Source organism: Brachionichthys hirsutus, chromosome 11 (genome assembly GCF_040956055.1).
Source record: "Brachionichthys hirsutus isolate HB-005 chromosome 11, CSIRO-AGI_Bhir_v1, whole genome shotgun sequence".
Classification (NCBI taxonomy): domain Eukaryota; kingdom Metazoa; phylum Chordata; class Actinopteri; order Lophiiformes; family Brachionichthyidae; genus Brachionichthys; species Brachionichthys hirsutus.
Window position 1 is genome coordinate 7,744,408 of NC_090907.1, and position 15,091 is coordinate 7,759,498.

The 15,091-nt window shown below is 40.6% G+C and overlaps 4 protein-coding genes across 4 annotated transcripts; all 4 read left to right on the forward strand.

Moving 5' to 3' along the window:
- The first annotated feature begins 1,322 nt into the window (after positions 1–1,322).
- Positions 1,323–2,255, forward strand: LOC137901412 (odorant receptor 131-2-like). Its single transcript, XM_068745440.1, has one exon. It carries the CDS (start codon positions 1,323–1,325, stop codon positions 2,253–2,255), a length of 933 nt encoding a protein of 310 aa, XP_068601541.1.
- A 2,289-nt stretch (positions 2,256–4,544) lies between these two features.
- On the forward strand, positions 4,545–5,477 carry LOC137901463 (odorant receptor 131-2-like). The gene has a single exon (XM_068745497.1). It carries the CDS (start codon positions 4,545–4,547, stop codon positions 5,475–5,477), a length of 933 nt encoding a protein of 310 aa, XP_068601598.1.
- Positions 5,478–7,766: 2,289 nt separating this feature from the next.
- Positions 7,767–8,699, forward strand: LOC137901484 (odorant receptor 131-2-like). The gene has a single exon (XM_068745518.1). The coding sequence runs from the start codon at positions 7,767–7,769 to the stop codon at positions 8,697–8,699; it is 933 nt and encodes a 310-aa protein (XP_068601619.1).
- A 2,353-nt stretch (positions 8,700–11,052) lies between these two features.
- LOC137901244 (diablo IAP-binding mitochondrial protein-like) lies at positions 11,053–13,552 on the forward strand. Its single transcript, XM_068745257.1, has 6 exons — positions 11,053–11,115; positions 11,422–11,551; positions 11,638–11,760; positions 12,006–12,116; positions 12,252–12,348; positions 12,709–13,552. The coding sequence occupies exons 1-6, from the start codon at positions 11,072–11,074 to the stop codon at positions 12,915–12,917; spliced, it is 714 nt and encodes a 237-aa protein (XP_068601358.1). The 5' UTR covers positions 11,053–11,071; the 3' UTR covers positions 12,918–13,552.
- The last annotated feature ends 1,539 nt before the right edge of the window (positions 13,553–15,091 follow it).

A 15,091-nucleotide genomic window follows, 5' to 3' on the forward strand; every position in this document is an offset into this window, starting at 1 on the left:
CCTGGACAACTGGGACACGATGGTGAAATGGCAGCAGTCCTGTAAGAAACTACACTTCCCAGATGCTCCACCTGCATCTGGCAACATTTACTTTGTCCTGGAACTTTGAGCTCTCCTCTAACCTCTGAAGAACCATTGTAGAATCTCGATGACAATCCTCAAGAGTTGATACACAAAGCAAAAGGTCATCAACATATTGTATTTATGTTAAAGCCAACCCCTCACGACCTCATGATTTGGTTAAAAATGAGGTGACTGACGGTATCCTTGAGGAATTATTGCATAGTTGCACTGTAAATATGGAATGAATAATAATGGAATGCTAAAAGCTCCCAAAGACGTGACATTTTAGGCAAGGAAGGCTGGAATTTGAGAAAACTTGTGTGTGCCGAAGTGTTTATCAGGACACACATCACATTAACATTTACATGATCAAGTCCTCCTTGGATTTCACATTTTCCAGACTTTATTGTAAAAAAAACCCAGAGAAAAGCACTCAGAGAGCCCAGACCTCCACCAAGCAGCTCATTCCCCTCATAATTAGATTTACAATGTCCACATGGTGATCGGGATCATCATCAAAAGGTTCTAAATTGTTCCTGGTTTTTATAAATGTCTCAAAGGGATTTTTAGTAGAAATGCTTTCATTCATTTGTTTTCTCTAACTGCTGGTGGATTTAACAAAGCACATTCTAACTGTGAAGCAACAGGGCTGAACAACTTGTAGAACCTAACATGTGAAATTTGCAAACCCAACTTAGTACACAAAATGTATGTGTTACGAATAGTTGTATTTTTTTGTGAGTACTCTAAATATGCAGGGCGAGTTCCATTGTTGTGGAGAGTGAATCCTGATTGGTGTTCCCCTTGTGCTGACGGTGCTTTAAGGCCTTCATGCTCAGTGTCAGTCTCTCAGAAGGCTGCAGCGAGTGCAGAAGCAGCAAGCGACTGCAGAGATGCTTTGGTAATCTGACAGCTTCATGCTCTTTCACCTGCTGCTCATGTGTTTATTAGATATAAAACTAATGTGTTTGTGTTATTCTAAGTGTGTAGCATTGTACTGAAAAGATTTTAGATGTCTGACTTAATCAAGCATTTTAGAGCTCACTGACTGGTAGATATTATTCCTGAAGGAACTATTGAAACTGTCCGTTTTGTAGTTTTGCCAGTAGATGATACTTCATGAATGAATTGTTGATTTCTTATTATTGTTAATATTTTTACTTGTTAGATTGTTTAGATTTTATTTATTTTTTAAAGTAAATTAAATGTAAATACAATTTATGAACCAATCATTATTGGTTCATAAATTTCAGATTTGCATGGCGGTAAATAGCTCTGAAACAGATTTTGAATCCTCACAGGGCAAGGTCGGTGCTCGGTTCATTATTATTCAGGTCTTGGTGGTACTTTTCCTTTGGATCGACCTCCTGCTGATTATAACCTTTTGTATGAGGGCTTTTTTCTACACAAACATGCGTTACATCTTGTTTGCTGTTACACTCCTGTCTGATTCTCTGTTTTTACTCGTATCGGACATCCTGTTCATTTTAATAGGTTTTAATTTAAACATACAAACAAGGTTGTGTGCTATGTTATATATTATTTCATCTCAAGCCAATTTTGTCACAATAGTTACTCTGACAGCAATGGTCCTGGAGCGCTATGTGGCCATTTGCTTACCCCTGAGGCATGCAGAGCTGTGTTCCACACGCAACACGCTGCTCTTAATCCTCATCATTAATGGCCTCAGCTCTTTACCCTGCATTATATTTCTGTCCATTTTCTTTGCATCTGCAACTCGTAACTTCTACACTCAGGTCAAAGGTTGCCATTGGCAAATCTTTGTCATGCATGAGTGGCAGAACCATCTTAAATCAGCGATAAATCAGTTTTACTTCCTAGTTATAGGCATCATTATTGTGGTGTGTTATTTCAAAATAATGAAAGTAGCAAAAGCTGCATCAGGAGAGAGTAGAAAGTCAACTTGGAAAGGGCTCAGAACTATAATTCTGCACGCATTGCAGCTGCTTCTCTGTGTCATCCAACTGTGGTGCACTTTTGTTGAAAGTGTTGTGTTTAAGATTAACATTTCATTATTTATTAATGTCAGGTATTTTAACTACGTTACTTTTATTCTTGCTCCAAGATGTTTGAGTCCTCTGATATATGGCGTGAGGGATGAGACTTTTCTTCAGGCATTTAAACACTATGTCCTATGTGGGTTGTGTAAGAAAGCAATGAATTTATTCTGACTGATGAACTAAAGTTATTTTACCTGAAGAAAGAACAAAAGAAAGCCTTTCTTTTTGTCATTGAATGTTACAACTGTTACACTGCAAGCACACACAAAAATTACATTTACATCTTAGGCCATTTTGGCTTGTGCAGTGTAGATTGGCAGGGGTGGGACCTCAGTGTAGAAGTGTACAGGAAATGCACCTACAAAGACCAATCGATCCATGGTTGGGCTCTCACCAGTCACCACACTCTGCAACTGTCACAGCTTGAGGCGGGCCTGTGTTTTCTTTCCACACTAACTTCTCCTGTCTTTAAGATCCTTCCCCTTCAATCAGCTCTTTCCTGTCACCTGTGTTTTTGCAATCACCTGCAACTCATCCCTCATCAGTTCTGACACTACCTAGGCTCTGCTCCTACCACACCCATCTTAACTTAACAAAATGTGTGTTTCCAGGAGCAGAGCAGGCATCGGTCACACTGAAGACAAACATTCAGGTGGCCCAGGCACAGGTGGAGGAGGCCCGGAAACTGTCAGTGGAAGCAGAGAAAAGGTTGGCTGAGACAAAAGTAGAAGAGATCCAAAAGATGGCAGAATACGCCGCCTTTCGAGAAAATAATGAGGAACATGAGCTGCATGAGGCTTATCTTCGAGAAGATTAAAAATTAATAGATAAAGAAATTGGAACACAAAATGAATCACAAATAAGTGCAGAATTTCAACATGAAAGGTCTCAAGCTTTAGGTCTGTTACTTCCTGTGATTGTTTCCCTTCCTTTTTGAATCTGTAACATTTAAATGTTTGCAAGCAATGCCTCAGAAGGGAAAGAATGAAATACTAACGTCTTCAACTGTTTATATGAGACTATTTATTTGATCAATGAATATCGGCTGTCTGTTTGGAGAACCACGTCTTCAACAACCATTAAACCTTGTAAATACTTTGTATTTCCTTGTCATTTCTTTATTTTCATATAACAATACACAAGCCCTGGACAACTGGGACACGATGGTGAAATGGCAGCAGTCCCGTAAGAAACTACACTTCCCAGATGCTCCACCTGCATCTGGCAACATTTACTTTGTCCTTTGAGCTCTCCTCTAACCTCTGAAGAACCACTGTAGAATCTCGATGACAATCCTCAAGAGTTGATACACAAAGCAAAAGGTCATCAACATATTGTATTTATGTTAAAGCCAACCCCTCACGACCTCATGATTTGGTTAAACATGTGGTGACTGACGGTATCCTTGAGGAATTATTGCATAGTTGTACTGTAAATATGGAATGAATAATAATGGAATGCTAAAAGCTCCCAAAGACGTGACATTTTAGGCAAGGAAGGCTGGAATTTGAGAAGACTTGTGTGTGCCGAAGTGTTTATCAGGACACACATCACATTAACATTTACATGATCAAGTCCTCCTTGGATTTTACATTTTCCAGACTTTATTGTAAAAAAAACCCAGAGAAAAGCACTCAGAGAGCCCAGACCTCCACCAAGCAGCTCATTCCCCTCATAATTAGATTTACAATGTCCACATGGTGATCTGGATCATCATCAAAAGGTTCTAAATTGTTCCTGGTTTTTATAAATGTCTCAAAGGGATTTTTAGTAGAAATGCTTTCATTCATTTGTTTTCTCTAACTGCTGGTGGATTTAACAAAGCACATTCTAACTGTGAAGCAACAGGGCTGAACAACTTGTAGAACCTAACATGTGAAATTTGCAAACCCAACTTAGTACACAAAATGTATGTGTTACGAATAGTTGTATTTTTTTGTGAGTACTCTAAATATGCAGGGCGAGTTCCATTGTTGTGGAGAGTGAATCCTGATTGGTGTTCCCCTTGTGCTGACGGTGCTTTAAGGCCTTCATGCTCAGTGTCAGTCTCTCAGAAGGCTGCAGCGAGTGCAGAAGCAGCAAGCGACTGCAGAGATGCTTTGGTAATCTGACAGCTTCATGCTCTTTCACCTGCTGCTCATGTGTTTATTAGATATAAAACTAATGTGTTTGTGTTATTCTAAGTGTGTAGCATTGTACTGAAAAGATTTTAGATGTCTGACTTAATCAAGCATTTTAGAGCTCACTGACTGGTAGATATTATTCCTGAAGGAACTATTGAAACTGTCCGTTTTGTAGTTTTGCCAGTAGATGATACTTCATGAATGAATTGTTGATTTCTTATTATTGTTAATATTTTTACTTGTTAGATTGTTTAGATTTTATTTATTTTTTAAAGTAAATTAAATGTAAATACAATTTATGAACCAATCATTATTGGTTCATAAATTTCAGATTTGCATGGCGGTAAATAGCTCTGAAACAGATTTTGAATCCTCACAGGGCAAGGTCGGTGCTCGGTTCATTATTATTCAGGTCTTGGTGGTACTTTTCCTTTGGATCGACCTCCTGCTGATTATAACCTTTTGTATGAGGGCTTTTTTCTACACAAACATGCGTTACATCTTGTTTGCTGTTACACTCCTGTCTGATTCTCTGTTTTTACTCGTATCGGACATCCTGTTCATTTTAATAGGTTTTAATTTAAACATACAAACAAGGTTGTGTGCTATGTTATATATTATTTCATCTCAAGCCAATTTTGTCACAATAGTTACTCTGACATCAATGGTCCTGGAGCGCTATGTGGCCATTTGCTTACCCCTGAGGCATGCAGAGCTGTGTTCCACACGCAACACGCTGCTCTTAATCCTCATCATTAATGGCCTCAGCTCTTTACCCTGCATTATATTTCTGTCCATTTTCTTTGCATCTGCAACTCGTAACTTCTACACTCAGGTCAAAGGTTGCCATTGGCAAATCTTTGTCATGCATGAGTGGCAGAACCATCTTAAATCAGCGATAAATCAGTTTTACTTCCTAGTTATAGGCATCATTATTGTGGTGTGTTATTTCAAAATAATGAAAGTAGCAAAAGCTGCATCAGGAGAGAGTAGAAAGTCAACTTGGAAAGGGCTCAGAACTATAATTCTGCACGCATTGCAGCTGCTTCTCTGTGTCATCCAACTGTGGTGCACTTTTGTTGAAAGTGTTGTGTTTAAGATTAACATTTCATTATTTATTAATGTCAGGTATTTTAACTACGTTACTTTTATTCTTGCTCCAAGATGTTTGAGTCCTCTGATATATGGCGTGAGGGATGAGACTTTTCTTCAGGCATTTAAACACTATGTCCTATGTGGGTTGTGTAAGAAAGCAATGAATTTATTCTGACTGATGAACTAAAGTTATTTTACCTGAAGAAAGAACAAAAGAAAGCCTTTCTTTTTGTCATTGAATGTTACAACTGTTACACTGCAAGCACACACAAAAATTACATTTACATCTTAGGCCATTTTGGCTTGTGCAGTGTAGATTGGCAGGGGTGGGACCTCAGTGTAGAAGTGTACAGGAAATGCACCTACAAAGACCAATCGATCCATGGTTGGGCTCTCACCAGTCACCACACTCTGCAACTGTCACAGCTTGAGGCGGGCCTGTGTTTTCTTTCCACACTAACTTCTCCTGTCTTTAAGATCCTTCCCCTTCAATCAGCTCTTTCCTGTCACCTGTGTTTTTGCAATCACCTGCAACTCATCCCTCATCAGTTCTGACACTACCTAGGCTCTGCTCCTACCACACCCATCTTAACTTAACAAAATGTGTGTTTCCAGGAGCAGAGCAGGCATCGGTCACACTGAAGACAAACATTCAGGTGGCCCAGGCACAGGTGGAGGAGGCCCGGAAACTGTCAGTGGAAGCAGAGAAAAGGTTGGCTGAGACAAAAGTAGAAGAGATCCAAAAGATGGCAGAATACGCCGCCTTTCGAGAAAATAATGAGGAACATGAGCTGCATGAGGCTTATCTTCGAGAAGATTAAAAATTAATAGATAAAGAAATTGGAACACAAAATGAATCACAAATAAGTGCAGAATTTCAACATGAAAGGTCTCAAGCTTTAGGTCTGTTACTTCCTGTGATTGTTTCCCTTCCTTTTTGAATCTGTAACATTTAAATGTTTGCAAGCAATGCCTCAGAAGGGAAAGAATGAAATACTAACGTCTTCAACTGTTTATATGAGACTATTTATTTGATCAATGAATATCGGCTGTCTGTTTGGAGAACCACGTCTTCAACAACCATTAAACCTTGTAAATACTTTGTATTTCCTTGTCATTTCTTTATTTTCATATAACAACACACAAGCCCTGGACAACTGGGACACGATGGTGAAATGGCAGCAGTCCCGTAAGAAACTACACTTCCCAGATGCTCCACCTGCATCTGGCAACATTTACTTTGTCCTTTGAGCTCTCCTCTAACCTCTGAAGAACCATTGTAGAATCTCGATGACAATCCTCAAGAGTTGATACACAAAGCAAAAGGTCATCAACATATTGTATTTATGTTAAAGCCAACCCCTCACGACCTCATGATTTGGTTAAACATGTGGTGACTGATGGTATCCTTGAGGAATTATTGCATAGTTGTACTGTAAATATGGAATGAATAATAATGGAATGCTAAAAGCTCCCAAAGACGTGACATTTTAGGCAAGGAAGGCTGGAATTTGAGAAGACTTGTGTGTGCCGAAGTGTTTATCAGGACACACATCACATTAACATTTACATGATCAAGTCCTCCTTGGATTTTACATTTTCCAGACTTTATTGTAAAAAAAACCCAGAGAAAAGCACTCAGAGAGCCCAGACCTCCACCAAGCAGCTCATTCCCCTCATAATTAGATTTACAATGTCCACATGGTGATCTGGATCATCATCAAAAGGTTCTAAATTGTTCCTGGTTTTTATAAATGTCTCAAAGGGATTTTTAGTAGAAATGCTTTCATTCATTTGTTTTCTCTAACTGCTGGTGGATTTAACAAAGCACATTCTAACTGTGAAGCAACAGGGCTGAACAACTTGTAGAACCTAACATGTGAAATTTGCAAACCCAACTTAGTACACAAAATGTATGTGTTACGAATAGTTGTATTTTTTTGTGAGTACTCTAAATATGCAGGGCGAGTTCCATTGTTGTGGAGAGTGAATCCTGATTGGTGTTCCCCTTGTGCTGACGGTGCTTTAAGGCCTTCATGCTCAGTGTCAGTCTCTCAGAAGGCTGCAGCGAGTGCAGAAGCAGCAAGCGACTGCAGGGATGCTTTGGTAATCTGACAGCTTCATGCTCTTTCACCTGCTGCTCATGTGTTTATTAGATATAAAACTAATGTGTTTGTGTTATTCTAAGTGTGTAGCATTGTACTGAAAAGATTTTAGATGTCTGACTTAATCAAGCATTTTAGAGCTCACTGACTGGTAGATATTATTCCTGAAGGAACTATTGAAACTGTCCGTTTTGTAGTTTTGCCAGTAGATGATACTTCATGAATGAATTGTTGATTTCTTATTATTGTTAATATTTTTACTTGTTAGATTGTTTAGATTTTATTTATTTTTTAAAGTAAATTAAATGTAAATACAATTTATGAACCAATCATTATTGGTTCATAAATTTCAGATTTGCATGGCGGTAAATAGCTCTGAAACAGATTTTGAATCCTCACAGGGCAAGGTCGGTGCTCGGTTCATTATTATTCAGGTCTTGGTGGTACTTTTCCTTTGGATCGACCTCCTGCTGATTATAACCTTTTGTATGAGGGCTTTTTTCTACACAAACATGCGTTACATCTTGTTTGCTGTTACACTCCTGTCTGATTCTCTGTTTTTACTCGTGTCGGACATCCTGTTCATTTTAATAGGTTTTAATTTAAACATACAAACAAGGTTGTGTGCTATGTTATATATTATTTCATCTCAAGCCAATTTTGTCACAATAGTTACTCTGACATCAATGGTCCTGGAGCGCTATGTGGCCATTTGCTTACCCCTGAGGCATGCAGAGCTGTGTTCCACACGCAACACGCTACTCTTAATCCTCATCATTAATGGCCTCAGCTCTTTACCCTGCATTATATTTCTGTCCATTTTCTTTGCATCTGCAACTCGTAACTTCTACACTCAGGTCAAAGGTTGCCATTGGCAAATCTTTGTCATGCATGAGTGGCAGAACCATCTTAAATCAGCGATAAATCTGTTTTACTTCCTAGTTATAGGCATCATTATTGTGGTGTGTTATTTCAAAATAATGAAAGTAGCAAAAGCTGCATCAGGAGAGAGTAGAAAGTCAACTTGGAAAGGGCTCAGAACTATAATTCTGCACGCATTGCAGCTGCTTCTCTGTGTCATCCAACTGTGGTGCACTTTTGTTGAAAGTGTTGTGTTTAAGATAAACATTTCATTATTTATTAATGTCAGGTATTTTAACTACGTTACTTTTATTCTTGCTCCAAGATGTTTGAGTCCTCTGATATATGGCGTGAGGGATGAGACTTTTCTTCAGGCGTTTAAACACTATGTCCTATGTGGTTTGTGTAAGAAAGCAATGCATTTATTCTGAACTAAAGTTATTTTACCTGAAGAAAGAACAAAAGAAAGCCTTTCTTTTTGTCATTGAATGCTACAACTGTTACACTGCAAGCACACACAAAAATTACATTTACACCTTAGGCCATTTCGGCTTGTGCAGTGTAGATTGGCAGGGGTGGGACCTCAGTGTAGAAGTGTACTGGAAATGCACCTACAAAGACCAATCGATCCATGGTTGGGCTCTCACCAGTCACCACACTCTGTAACTGTCACAGCTTGAGGCGGGCCTGTGTTTTTTTTCCACACTAACTTCTCCTGTCTTTCAGATCCTTCCCCTTCAATCAGCTCATTCCTGTCACCTGTGTTTTTGCAATCACCTGCAACTCATCCCTCATCAGTTCTGACACTACCTAGGCTCTGCTCCTACCACACCCATCTGCCAGATTGTTTAGTGACATGACCCTACATTCCAGAACGTTTCCTTAACCCGCCTGCCTGTTTTGTGGATTCCACCTGTGTGCCTGACCCTTTGGATTTGTCTGCCCGGTTGATCTTGTTTCTGAACGCTGCCTGGTTTTTGGACCTTCTCTTTGTCTGCCGCTTCGGATCTGTCTGCTGCTTTGGACTGGCTACCCGGTGTGATTAATAAAGCACAGTTTCTGGCTTCCTCTTCTCCTGTCATGCTTTTGGATCCTCCCTGTATGTGCCCTGACAGCAACACAAAACCAGGAGTCATCAGGACCTTAAACCAGCTGATACAAAATATACCTTCAACTGCAGAGGAGAAAGAGAAGAAACACAAACAGACTACACTCCTACCATGTGGATACTTTATCTGGGTCTTTGTTTAAGCCACAATCAAATACAGTATTGCTATTCACTTATTCATGCTTCATTCTGCAGAAACTACATCCAAACTGGCTCCGCTTCCGGAAAGGACTGTACCGCTCCCAAACAAAACATCAAATTCGATTCATCCCCGCATTTGATTGGCCACAGACTTCATGTGTGACATATTATGTGATGTTTTGTTTTTCAGAAGATGTAAAGGGGCAATTTGGGCACCAAAAATGTGTTTTGTTGCACCCTGCTGGCATAGAGACTAAAGTTTGTACTTCAAATAGAACCAGAGACATGCCGGATTTGTTAATAATGCGCAGCACCAACCTGGCAGACAAAAAAAACCTCACTGACACATCAGACAATAGGAATACTAAATACTAATATTGCCTTGTATCTGCAGGTGCAGGTTAAATATCGCATCTCATCTTGTCACTCTAATTGGTGACAGTTATGAGTAAGGAATGTAATGGCTCATGGGAAAGTTAATGTTGAAAAGTGTTTAGTCATGTTTACCTCCGCCGAGGCGAGGCAGAGGTTATGTAATCGCCGGAGTTTGTCTGTCTGCCGGGTGTACTTCATCGCAGGACCACACACAGACAATCATTCACATCATGGACAATTTAGCGTAACCAAGTCACCTAATTTGCATGTTTTTGGTAGTCAGTCAGATTCGAACCTGTGACCTTCCGCCCATGCAGAATCTAAAGATGCTTATTCTGTTTAAGGGAAGAAAGACCAAAGAAGAAAGTAGCCACAAGATCAGTTTTGTTCATGAAAAAGAGTGTTCCAACCATAACAGCTCCAGTTGGTGAGAGTACTCACCGAGAAGAAATTATGCTTTCTGTTTTCCTTACAAAGTGTTTGGTAAAAATGTTACACAGGAGGAATTTTTTAAATGTTGCTTTCAAGAATTGGAAAACGGCACTCAAAAGTAATAGGAATAAAAAAAACTTTAATTTTGACATCAAGATGCAATGGAACTCATTTGCTTAGAGAAGACTGAACAAACTGACTGATTACTTTTATTTGATGTATTTTTTTTTTACATGTTGAACTTGACTTATTGATCCAGTATTGCCTTCAGTTGACGACTGTATACCAGTCTGATTGTGTAACTTTAGTAATGCTATGATGACTACTTGCGTCATTCAAATTAAAATAGTTGAACTTAACAGACCGAACAGAACAGAAGACTTCAAACTTTAGTCAATTAAAATAAGAGAATACAAATAAATAAATTATTAAAATGAGAAACAGAATATTAAAATCGAATATAGATTTGAAATGTAAATAGCCTGGAACAGGACTTCGATTTTTATTACTGTAAATATTTTTAATTTAATGCAATTAGAATAGTCTTTTACTCATTCCTGCCCTTGAGCTGCTGCAACACCTTCATTTACCCCGTGCATTAATAAGGTCTTATGTTAGGTGAGCTTCAATGTAACTGGGCGCAAAACGTTTGCCTTTTCCCCCACATGGGGGAGGCAGTGTTCAGATGTTCAAGTAACAGGAAAAAATGCAGACACAGAAGAAGGAGAAGAAGAAGGGCGGAGCAAAATGGCTGCGCCTAGAAGGCTGATAGTTTGTCTTAATATCCTGAGGTAGGACGCATTGTTAATGTTCGACATTTATTTCATATAAATTATTCATAATTAATAATTATATGTCATGGATTAAATGCTGCTGTTGTCGTAAATACGGTGACATTTGTGTTTCGTTTCATAGTAACTGACCTGGCAAAAACAGGAAGTTGGCAACACGAAATTTAGCTTCTAAATTCGCGACCACAAAATTTAATCTTAAAGCAAGAAGTAGCATTCTTTTCAAACTAGCAACAAAAGTTAAAGTTCGATGTCATGAAAACCTTTTTAAACTTGATGCTGAACCTGGTTCTTTGTTTTATTTAGGAGTTCTGCCCGTGCCCTGATGAGCAGCAGAAAGCCTGCTGTCCATAAACCTGGGAAATTGACCAGCATTCTGTACACGAGTGTTGCATCTTTAAGCGTCGGCGCTCTGTGCGCCATACCTTTCAGACAAGTAAGTCTGCCGGTCATCTGCCAGCGGCACTCCGACTAAGCACCGGCGCAGCCATCTAAAGGAAGTGCGTCCTCACCTTGTTCCAGGCTGAAACCCTCTCTCATGACGCACTGATCAGACGGGCAGCATCTCTGGCAACAGACAGTTCAAGCACCTTCCTCTCTCAGACCACCTTGGCTCTCATCGACGCCATCACCGAGTACTCAAAAGTGAGTTTTTTTTGTGGTAAGCATTTTTCTGTGTCTTTACTGATGTCACATTCACGCGGAGTGTATAGAGTATTTTATACACTCTGTTGGTGATGTAAAGAATTGTATATATTTAAACATTATGTGCTGTTTTTGGTTGTTTCTGACTGCACTTCTGGCCTGGCTCTGCGCGTGTTCTCAAATGTTCTCTGCCATTGTCGGTTATTATAAAATGCGAAGCACCGAGCACGTATGTCCTCTTCCAGGCTGTGCACGTACTCATCGCTCTTCAAAAGCGATACTTGGAATCACTGGGAAAACTGACTCCAGCAGAGGAGGATCAAATCTGGCAGGTGATCATCGGCCAACGCGCGCAGGTTAGTGTCTTCTCTCCTCTCTGGTGAAAGCCCTTTAAAATGCATCGGAGCTTTTAATTTCCCTTTTTAATGTATTCATTGCGACTATTAAATGTGATTTTTTTTTTTTTTTAAATCTCACTTCCGTCCTGACAGGTGAATGAGCGGCAAGATGAATTCCACCGCTTTGAGTCGACCTGGATGAGCGCGGTGAAGCTGTGTGAGACGGCAGCAGAAGCGGCGTACGCCTCAGGTGGGGACTGGAATATGGCGGCGTGCGGCTTTCTGACTGATTGGATGGCTGGGACGCTGTGTTGAGGCAGTGTTCTCAGGTGTTCTGTGTGATGATGACTAGAAAGGGGGGGGGGGGGGGGGGGGGCTTTGTGTATTGTTGTGTGTCTGGTCCCATTCAGCTGCCGTCAGTCTCACTCTCCACAGTGTATGGACCATTTCATGCCACTCAGTGGGTCTTTGTGCTCAGACAAATGGCGGTGATGGACAGGAGCGCCTTCTTAATGACCACGCCGAATGTCTGACCTTGATGTGGTGTCATGTCAACATTAGAACTATTTCAAATGTATTTGACAGAGCGTTGACATTCGTGTCTGTCCAGGAGCTGACCACGCGTCTGTCACGGTGAGGACGAACATTCAGGTGGCCCGGTCGCAGGTGGAGGAGGCACAGAAACTGTCAGCGGATGCGGATAAGAAGCTGGCTGCGGCTAAAGTGATGGAGGTTAAGAGAATGGCACAGCATGCTACCGCTTCACGGAGCAACGACGATGAGGAAGATGTGCCTGAAGCTTATTTAAGAGAAGACTGAAGCAAACACTCAGGAAACAAAAGAGAGTGTGAAAAAGGGGATTCCATATAAATGACATTTCCGCCTCGTTCATGGTCGATTAAGCTGCACAGAAACTGAAATGCCGAAACCTTTTGAGAACGTCTTGAAGGTCGTGTTGTTTCACTTGTGATTTGTATCCTCCTTCACTCAACAACTCGGCCTTCACTGCAAATTACCCATGTCCCGATTCTTCTGTGGAGCTTTTAGGCCATTTCTCACGCGCTCCTGAGCGTCGTCTCTTTCCACTCTGTCAGAGAGAAAAAATAAACCATTCTTGTCTGATTAGCATTAAAAGATGCCTGAATTAGGACTTTTTTATTAAAGGAAACCAAAAATAACTTCGACACTGGTACTTTGATGTCAACGATTAAGAGACAAACTGATGTGAATAAATGAATGCTGTGAATCCAATTAGTAACAAAAAGGTTATTTTGCTGAAGCTGCTCTGCTTTTCTTTGTCATCTTCCAAATGTTGCCAGTTTTTAAAACTCGTCGGGTGTTTATATGTGCGACTGATGTACCGGTAATAGTTATTTCTGGTCATACTGTCCCAGATGTAAATGACAAAATTGTCTGTCCTTTGCAAAACAACATAAAGCCACTGAGTCTTTCTGCATCTGCGTCAATTGTGTCTTTATCATCTACACATAGAAGATGTGGGTTCTGCACCTCATCACTGGAAAAAGACACACAAGGAAAGGATAATTATGCAGCCAGTGTGGATGGGAGGAATGCATGTGCTTTAATATTCAGAATTACAATTACATTATTATTTTTAAGACAGACGTGATAATAATGCTAGATACCATTTATGGCCAGGAGATGGCGCTGTGAACCCGTCAAGTTTCTATAAGTTTCTTTTAATTATTTTTACAGTTAGATGCACTGCTTTGCAGTTCTTGTTCCAGTCAATGAAGATTTCTGTCTTGGAGTGTCTAGTACTTGCTTTTTATGATATGACTGTCACTATTTGGGCGTTTGGTTAAATGGGAGCTCCACTTGTTAGAGAAAATAAATTCATACTGCCACATGCATATCCTTAAATTTGCTCTTTATGCTCGGTGATGTCAATATGCTTTGTAACAGACACACACACAGAAGTAAGATCATTTCTGAGTGAGCTCATCGTGGGGTAGACTCACACAGAAATGCAAGCATGAGCGTGTATTGTGCAGCTGCGGCAGCAAGGTGACCTCTCGCTGCATCAAATGGTCAAGCCATGGTCGGGGGGGGGGGGGGCACGGAGTGGGGGCTGGGAGGTTTTGAGGTGTGCTCGGGACCGGCTCTCCTGTGTGACCAGTGAGGAATGTTGTGTTTAACAAAGGCTGTTTTCTCAGACTGTAAAACCAAACGTCCCAGACAGTCCGTGTGGATGTGCACCGACCGGTCCCAGGGGAGCTGGGGCCGCTTCAGCCTGGCCTGCCTGGAAGTACATGTGGTCACTGAGTGTTTTTAACAACATAAAACCCCAATTAGTTAACCACACTTAGAAAGGTTGTAGATTTATAAATGCTCATAAACTATTTCGTCAGAAATTAGACAGCATTTGTGCTGTGCAAGTGATGCAAGTCGAGGGGAATAAGCCCTGCAGACCCAAACTGGTGATATGCACTGTGGAAGAACACAAGACGTGATTTATTGTCTCACAAACACAAACATGAGTCCGACCGTACTTTACCGTCGCAATGCAAAGTGTCCGCTCGGAGAGATTGATTGTTGAAAAGGGCAGCTCTTTCACCTGCCGATTGGGAAGTCTTTGAGGATAGAAATAGACCACTGGAGGGAATAAAGGCAGGGGGGTGTGGTGTGCTGAGATATCATGGGTCACACTGTAATTACAGTGAAGCTGGGCTCTAGTGAATCAGAATGGAACCTTCACGTTCCTCAAATACGCATCATAAATACGCTTATACGGGTAATGGAGACATTACAGCAGCCTGAGAGACGGCGGTTGGACAACTCGGTGGGATCGTATTAAAAGTAACATTTTTGCTCATCTTCAGTGAAGAGACGTTTCTACCGAAAACTGCTGAGAGAGCAACGCTTATCTGAGTATGATAATAACATTGTACTGCACACAAGGCTGGATTCCTGAATGTGTCAAAGCTGTAATTATGTGAGGGGAAAGAACAATGCAACAAGAGTTTAGGATG